Source organism: Nannobrachium achirus (genome assembly GCF_963921795.1).
Source record: "Nannobrachium achirus genome assembly, chromosome: 5".
Classification (NCBI taxonomy): Eukaryota; Metazoa; Chordata; class Actinopteri; order Myctophiformes; family Myctophidae; genus Nannobrachium; species Nannobrachium achirus.
The window spans coordinates 71,511,726-71,521,092 of record NC_137814.1 but is presented as its reverse complement, the minus strand read 5'-3'; the positions used below and the strand labels follow the sequence as shown (position 1 = coordinate 71,521,092).

The 9,367-nt window shown below is 41.6% G+C and overlaps 1 protein-coding gene across 1 annotated transcript; it reads left to right on the top strand.

Annotated features, from left to right (window-relative positions):
* Nucleotides 1–259: 259 nt before the first annotated feature.
* Nucleotides 260–5,804, top strand: LOC308285287 (E3 SUMO-protein ligase ZBED1-like; the record flags this gene model as incomplete). Its single annotated transcript, XM_080726003.1, has 5 exons — nucleotides 260–789; nucleotides 4,514–4,745; nucleotides 4,872–5,033; nucleotides 5,270–5,344; nucleotides 5,436–5,804. 5 exons carry the CDS (start codon nucleotides 260–262, stop codon nucleotides 5,802–5,804), a joined length of 1,368 nt encoding a protein of 455 aa, XP_080582129.1.
* Nucleotides 5,805–9,367: the final 3,563 nt, after the last annotated feature.

Genomic DNA, 9,367 nt, shown 5'->3' with positions numbered 1-9,367 from the left:
CTAAATATCGAAGTTGCATGCTATTCTTCTTACCACTATAGAGAGATGGGCGAAAATACATAAAAGAAAGTATTTGAAATAGGCCTACAAATTACAATGTTAAATACAGGATACTGTCACGACCACACAGTATCCTGGTCAGTATTTAGAATAAAAATAAATACAATATTTGTATGTATTTTCGCCTATCTCTGCAATTATTTATGTTTCATCCATTCTCCCACTAATAGCCACTATGCATTTCATTTTCTATAGGGACATGACAAAGACTCTCAACCCTAAATACCATCCCCCAACCAGAGACAGTTTGTCAAACCAACTGATCCCTGCCTGGTATGAGGTTGAAAAGAGCAATCTGATAGCAGAGCTGAAGCAGCTTATCAAGGCAGCCATCACTGCTGATGGATGGACAAGCTTTAGTCAAGACCATTACCTGACGGTAACCCTGCATTACATCAAGCATGGTCAGATTAAAGAAAAAGTGCTCAAAACCAAGGCAGTATACCAAGCTCAGACCGGGATAGTTGTGGCTGAGGAGATTGACAGGATACTGGATGATTTTGGAGTCAGGGAGAAGATAGTGGCAGCCACTGTTGATAATGCATCCAACATGGATGTAGCCGTGAAGAAGCTGAGCATCATCAAGTTGCCATGTTTCGCCCACACTCTCAACCTTGGAGCTCAGAAGCTGTACAACTGCACTACACTTTCCAACTGGGCAGGAAGGATTCGTTCTGTGGTCGTATGGATGAAGAGATGCCACATGGCTAAAGTAGTCCTCAAAGAGAAGCAAGCACTCCTCAGTAAGGCTACATTTAAAATATGTTTTAATCATAACCGAGTAAGCAAACATACTGTACATAATATTAATATAAATGAACAGATTATGATCAAAGTTCTTATATTATATAATATTGTTTATTGTGGGCTCGCCTATAAGGCGAGCACACTTTAGATATTGTCATTATTGTGGGCTCGCCAGTACCTGGCGAGCACACTTTAGATATTGTCATTATTTATTTATTTATTTATCTAGTAAGTAGACGGGAACTTCGGTTCCTTTCTACTCCTACATACTTAGTGAGAAAATGAAAATAAAAACATCAATGTGTTCAGCTTACAGTGGCGACGTGTGCTATTACTTTTTACAGCAATCGGCCAAATGGTGGCGCTGTAGGAAGCCTTCGAAAGTGCGAACTTTGAACAGGTATAGCTCATGCTGTGTTATACATACAGCCATGAAACCTGTATACACTTATGCGTCTCCTCATGCCGAACAACTTTTACCCTCTAACTTTTGACCTCTGACCTTTAGGTCTCCCACAATTCGGAATAATATGAAAAACAGTAAAAATCTATCTCCTCCTGGGTTTTTTTTGTTACGCGCACGAAACTTTTTTCACATGAACTTTGGACCAATACGGTGAGATTGATCAACCAGATTTTTTTTAAAGTGAAATATAATTTTTTAATAATTCAATCAATATTGCGGTTTTATGCAAATTATTCTTCGGTCTCTAAATCATACATGCAAAGTTACACGTTCATGGCATTTGGCAAAGATGTAGAGGGTTAGTCAAAGTATCACTGAAACCAATTTTATTCCAATCGGCCAAAGGGGGGCGCTATACGAAGCGTTTGAAAATTCAAACTTCAAACGGGCATAAGTCATGACTCGTTTCATTTGAAGACATGCAACTTGTTACACGCGTGCTTTGACTCAAGCGGAAGACATCTGTGTCGTTGTTAAGTAAGCTCCGCCCTTCGATTTTCCGCCACTTTGAGCAGTTTGTAAAACGCGTAAACCCGCTTTTATTCTGGAATTTTCGCGTCACGTGCACAAAACATTTTTTTACATGAACTTTGGACCGATATCTAAAGATCTGTCAGATCGGATTTCTTTAACATTGAAACATGCTTTTTTAAATAATTCAAACAATATTGCATTTTTATGCAAATTATTCTTCTGCCTCTAAAACATACAAGCAAAGTCACATTTTCATGACAAAATAGTGTAGAGGGTTAGTTCAAATATCACTGAAACCAATCTTACCCCAAATGGCCAAAGGGGGGCGCTATATAATTTTGAGCAGTTTGTAAAACGCTTAAACCCGTTTTTATTCTAGGATTTTTTTTTGCAATTTGCATGAAACATTCTACACGCAATCTAAGGACCTTTATCTAACATGCCTATGAAGTGCACACAAAAAATTATAAAATAATAATAATAAATATAGCTGCAAGCAGCGATAAAGTGTCCAAAGCCAAAAACACCTCAAATCATGAACACAGCCTGGGATGTGCGTGAAATCTTGCAAGCACATTCCCAATAGGTCAAGGAACAGATACCAACCTTCTCACATTGGCCTGTTATAGCGCCACCAGCGGGTCAACTTTTGCACAACACATTTTTGGAACAAAATGGACCAATCTTTGACGTCAGTAACGTCAAAGAGAGCACTGCCTGCGATCTTGACATTTTGTACTTTTATAGCCATTGTTTTCCGGCTTGAAGCGAGCCCACAATTGTTTCGAAGGAACAATATTTTTCTAGTTTATCTATCAGTCAGTCAGTCAGTCAGTCAGACAGTAGACGGGAACTTCGGTTCCTTTCTACTCCTACATACTTAGTGAGAAAATGAAAATAAAAACATCAATGTGTTCAGTTTACAGTGGCGAAGTGCGCTATTATTTTTTATAGCAATCGGCCAAATGGTGGCGCTGTAGGAAGCCTTCGAAAGTGCGAACTTTGAACAGGTATAGCTCATGCTGTGTTTGAGGTCCAGCCATGAAACCTGTATACACTTATGCGTCTCCTCATGCCGAACTACTTTTACCCTCTAACTATTGACCTCTGACCTTTAGGTCTCCCACAATTCGGAATTATATGAAAAACAGTAAAAATCTATCTCCTCCTGGGATTTTCGCGTCAAGTGCACAAAACTTTTTTCACATGAACTTTGGACCAATACGGTCAGATTGATCAACCAGATTTTTTTTAAAGTGAAATATAATGTTTTAATAATTCAATCAATATTGCGGTTTTATGCAAATTATTCTTCGGCCTCTAAATCATACATGCAAAGTTACACGTTCATGGCATTTGGCAAAGATGTGGAGGGTTAGTCAAAGTATCACTGAAACCAATTTTATTCCAATCGGCCAAAGGGGGGCGCTATACGAAGCGTCTGAAAATTCAAACTTCAAACGGGCATAAGTCATGACTCGTTTCGTTTGAAGACATGCAACTTGTTACACGCGTGCTTTGACTCAAGCGGAAGACATCTGTGTCGTTGTTAAGTAAGCTCCGCCCTGCGATTTTCCGCCATTTTGAGCAGTTTGTAAAACGCGTAAACCCGCTTTTATTCTGGAATTTTCGCGTCACGTGCACAAAACTTTTTTTACGTGAACTTTGGACCGATATCTAAAGATCTGTCAGATCGGATTTCTTTAACATTGAAACATGCTTTTTTAAATAATTCAAACAATATTGCATTTTTATGCAAATTATTCTTCTGCCTCTAAAACATACATGCAAAGTCACATTTTCATGACAAAATAGTGTAGAGGGTTAGTTCAAATATCACTGAAACCAATCTTACCCCAAATGGCCAAAGGGGGGCGCTATATCATTTTGAGCAGTTTGTAAAACGCTTAAACCCGTTTTTATTCTAGGATTTTTTTTGCAATTTGCATGAAACATTCTACACGCAATCTAAGGACCTTTATCTAACATGCCTATGAAGTGCACACAAAAAATGTTTAAAATAATAATAATAAATATAGCTGCAAGCTGCGATAAAGTGTCCAAAGCCAAAAACACCTCAAATCATGAACACAGCCTGGGATGTGCGTGAAATCTTGCAAGCACATTCCCAATAGGTCAAGGAACAGATACCAACCTTCTCACATTGGCCTGTTATAGCGCCACCAGCGGGTCAACTTTTGCACAACACATTTTTGGAACAAAATGGACCAATCTTTGACGTCAGTAACGTCAAAGAGAGCACTGCCTGCGATCTTGACATTTTGTGCTTTTATAGCCATTGTTTTCTGGCTTGAAGCGAGCCCACAATTGTTTCGAAGGAACAATATTTTCTAGTTGTAAACGTGTCTGTCTGTCTGTCTGTCTGTCTGTCTGTCTGTCTGTCTGTTTGCTGCCATCCAAGCTGCAGCCTTAGATCCACGGCTAAGAAAGCCCATGGAAAAGGATAAGTAAGTAACACTGTATAATAATAATAATAACAACCAGGCAGCCACACAGTAAGCTGAACACATTGATGTTTGAATATCGATTTTATTTATCGGTGTAAGTATGTAGGGGTAGAAAGGTGCTAAAGTTTTGAGGAGATCTTGCACTGACTGACTAGTATGACTGATAGATAAATAATGACAATAACATAAACATACGTGTGCTCGCTTTCAGCAAGCCCACAATAATGCTTATTTAAAACTTGGTGGACTGATACGCTTAAAATGCACTATATATGTTTTGTTTTATGTTTCATTGCAGACTGGCCAAAATGGGCAACGAGGACTTGAGGAAAGCAGAGGAGTTTGTAATGCTGATGCGGATGCATTACACATCAACACTCGCTGTCTCCAGTGACAAGAATCCAACCTGTAGCCAAATACTGCCCATCCTCCAGAAGTTGCAGACAAATTACACAGTGACCGAAGATGACTCTGCATTCGTGAGGAATGTTAAAGAGACCATATGGAAGGATCTTGCCACACGCTACCAGGTACAGCAGTGACTGTCTGACATCTTATGTATAAATATGACAGTTAATCATGTACACCATTCATATTCAGTGACACTGACATTTACCCACAAGTTTGTGTTGTCTGTCATTCTTTTCAAACTTAAGGATGCTGCTGTCAAGGCTTTCCTGGAGGAGGCCACCGTCTTAGACCCCAGATTCAAATCCAGACTGGGGGATAGGGATGAGATCTGGGACAGGATCATTGACGCAGCAGTGGCACAGGCAGCAAACTCAGAGGCAGCAAACTCAGAGGCAGCTGCAGATGAGGTATTTGAATTTTGCAATCTTACAAACATGTATTTTTGTGAGACCTTTCCTCTCTGGCTCTATGGTTAGTAAGAACCATAGAGCCAGAGAGGAAAGGTCTCACAAAAATACATGTGGCTCTGTGGTTCTTAGTAAGAACCACAGAGCCAGAGAGGAAAGGTCTCACAAAAATACATGTTTGTAAAATTGCAAAATTCAAATACCTCATCTTCTTACATGTTGAATTTATTCTCAAGCTGTCCGAGCAAGGGGAGAGAGAGACACAAAGGCAAGTGGATGAAGAAGAAGAGGAGGAGGAAGATGATGATTATGTAAGTTCAGCTCCTTTTGATAATGCGGTAGATGGCATGGATTTTTAGATTAGTTAATTTGAACCATTTGGGTATGTTAATTTAATTTCAGACACCACCCGTAAAGCAGAGGAAGAAAACTGCCTTGGAGGAACTATTTGAAGAGGAGGACAGTGAGCTGCAGTCCCTGCAAGAACAACAGCCCCCTGAGTCCATTGCCCAGAGAGTACTTAAAGAGGTCCAGCTGTACAGAGGCCTGCCCTCCATCCCCTCAAACAGTAACGCCACCCTCTGGTGGTGGAAGAAGAGCGACACTTTGCCCCTGCTGTCAGGTCTGGCTGAGATCTATCTCTGTGTACAGGCATCCTCCACCCCATCTGAAAGGGTGTTCTCCACGGCTGGAGACACCATAAGCCCTGAAAGGTCCCGTATCCTTCCAGAGAAAGCAGACATGCTTATCTTCCTGAACAAGAACTGTTAATGCCCACATGACATAACCCTCCCTTTTTGTTCTGTCCATTTTATCTTTATTTTTGTTCAAACCAAAAGTATTTCAGACACAAACCTCAAACAAAAAAAGCCTCTTTAATTTTATTTATTTTATTTATTTTATTTTATGTATTTTTTATGTATTTGGTCTTTGTGTAGTGTTTTTATGTAGGTGATGGGTTTTGTATTGTGTTAAAAAAAGAGGGAAAAAAAGGTCAAAATGTCTACAAGGGACAAGTCACAAGGCATGTAAAAAAATATATATATATATATATATATATATTATATACAGGTATTTATGTTGATTGACCTAATAAAGTATTTAAGGACTTTTAATTCTGGTGGTATCAGACTTACTAATTTGTTACTCATTTGACTTCATTTTTTTTAGCAGCCCAGTTCATAATCACTGGGAGGGGAAGAAAAAGCACAAACGGGTTCATGTTACAGTCTTACATGTTACTAAGCTGAAATTACAATGCTCCTTCCTTTTTTAAAAGGGTATCATACCCTTTTAAAAAAGGAAGGAGCATTGTAATTTCAGCTTAGTAACATGTAAGACTGTAACATGAACCCGTTTGTGCTCTTTGGCGCCCAAAAAGAATCGATAAGAGAATCGATAAGGAATCGTATCGATAAGCAGAATCGGAATCGGAATCGGAATCGCTAAAATCTTAACGATACCCATCCCTAGCGCCGCTACCCACACGTTTGGCTGTGTTGCTCATTCCACGAATGCCAGATCCTTACGAACTGTACCTTGTTGTAAAGGGGACAAATCAACGATAACAATACCATTTGGCATAATTAAAGGGGGGATATAATGGACCGAATGTTGGCAAAAGTTGCATTTAAAGCGATTTTGGCGAAATTCTGGTCAGCCTACCCACACGTTTGGCTGTGTAGCTCATGCCTCGAATGCCCAATGCTTACAAGCTGTACCTCGTTGTAAAGGTGACAAATCAACGATAAAAATGGTATAAAACACAACACAATTTGGGGAGATATAATTAATTTTGAATAGGTTTCCTTTCTTTTTGTGCTGAGTTTATTGCGACCGTCAGGTCGCACTTACTATCAAAACCACCACAAAGTGTAAGTAACTCCGTCCGTCCGTCCGTCCCTCCGTCTGTCTGTCACACCTCACACGTCACACTCTTGCCCTGCTCATATCTCCGCAACCGTTGCCCCGATCCATGCCAAATTTTGCACACACGTTCCTTGCCTGCCAAACTACAACCTCCAAGGACCCCCGGAGCTCCAGGGACCCCCAGGTCCCTGGGGGACCCCCAGATGTAAAAAATGACCAAATGTGCAAAAATGACCAAATGACCACCCAAACGGGGCTGTTCACGGGGAATTCCTGGGGACCACCCACTCCTGGTGCTCCAGAACGGATGCAAAACTGGTGGCGCCCCCATTGGAGGACCCCCTCCACTGCAGCTCACATAAAATGCCGTAACTCGGGCTAGGAGCGTCCGGGAGAGCCGGGGCCGGTACCTATTCGTCCGCCAAGGCAACGCGGAGACCCCACCCCTCATTTCTCACATGCCCCTCTTCTAGCGCCACCATGAGGCCGATTCTTGCAAAACACATTTTTGGACACTGCTCCTACAGATTTTCCCCTAAAATCACACAAATCGGTACACACTATGTCTACACGTCCCCCTACACTCAGGAACCAATGCCACTTACAGCCCTCTTTGTGTATACATGTCACCTGACGGTCGCTTATCTCCCGATTAGGGAGTCTTACTGGTTTATAATGTATCAGAGTGCATTACACAATGGCAAAATCTCTATATTTTACATGTACCCACCCGAAGAGAATCATCTGTGGCCATGGAATAAGAACTTTATATTTGAAATTAAGCGTCCGAGACAGGTATGTCTGTGTGTAACAGACATACCTGCAGTGTGTAGTGTGGTGTTATGCGTGTAGCAGACATACATGTAGTGTGGTGTTGTGTGTGTAACAGACATACCTGCAGTGTGTAGTGTGGTGTTGTGTGTGTAATAGGGATGCGAAGATATACCGGTACGGATCGTAATCGCGATACAAACGTGCGCGATACGAGTGAATCGGTTCATTCAGGGTGGATCGGTACAATTGACGGCTGGAATCGTGATGTATCGTATCGTGAGTCTCTGGATCGGTACATTCCACGGTTGGATCGGTTTTTGCATAATATTATTTCATTCTATCCTGTGTTTCCGAGGCGCATTGAATGCCCCATCAGCCCTCCCCCCAAAAAGCACTTGTAGCGACTCTAGACATGCGTCTTTTACAGCAGCACTGAGCTGCTCTACTCAGCGGAGCGCAGTGAACACCCGACCCGACGGAATGCAGAGACAGACAGACAGCACTCGTGAGCCCACTGGTTAAACATGCAGGATTAGTACCACGTTTAGCTTTATAACATCCCTGTCCAATGTTCGCTGATGTGATCCGTTGTTGTGTCACTGGACTGGAGCACGCTGCGTGATATTATGATCCACATTCCACACCCGTTTGTTCTTCTTGTCGAGTCTGCGATGGAATTGATTTAAACAAAGCAGAAGCTTCCACGCTTTAACTACACACACGTATGAACTACAACAACGATACTGGGCGTGCAGCTAGCGATAAAGCGACAAAGTATTTGACACTGTTTCACAACTTGTTACTGTAGCAGGCAGAGCACTCTTCTGCTGCTGCTGTTCCCTCTGCAAAGAGAGGCTGGAGCCTGATTTATACTTGGCAGCTCGGCGGTGTCGCGCACGCACCTAAATAGCAGACCTACAAGCTCACAACGCGACGCGTTGTGACTCAAATATCTACGTTTTGAAACATTTTGGCTAGAAATGGCAAAATCCTAGATTATATTCATACAATATAATAATAATACAGGTCAAGGATCCTTAACTGAGAAGAGAGAGATCAAGCAGGGACCCCCACTGTAGGCTATTTTAGACTACTGTAGGCTATTATATAAAACTGTTGCAGATTAAAACATGTCAGAGACTTGTTTGACTGTACTATATCATCAGTGACATTAACTCATCTGGTGCCGATCCCGAACTAGTTCGGCTTTATTTCAATCCAATACAATCTTTTTTTTATTAATTCACTTACCCCGAGCTGCTTGTAGAGTCGTGGGTGGTCCTGGCTCGCTAGCCGCTAGCCAGCTAGCCGTTCTACTCTGTCCGACGATATATTCCATTAAAAATGCTTTAAAATACATTTTTGAGCTCCCCAATGTTCACCCGATGTTCGGCGCCGCTTCCGATGAGTACACGAGTGTGCCGATCCCGAAGTAGTTCGGCTTTATTTAATTAAATGAATAAAATGATAAGAGGCCTTCTGAAGCCTGGCTTGATTTTTGTAGCTACTAGCCGAAAGCTAACAACGTCCCAGCCGGCCGTAATTTGCGAACGCAATCGCCAATCTCCGCCTAATCCAATGAATGACCGCATCTTTAAAGGCTTATATCTCTTTTTTGTGTTTTAGGAAAGCGGCGCGAGGTTTATTTACGGCGAAATCGCCCAAAAATGATCTTTTAGATGACAAAATGG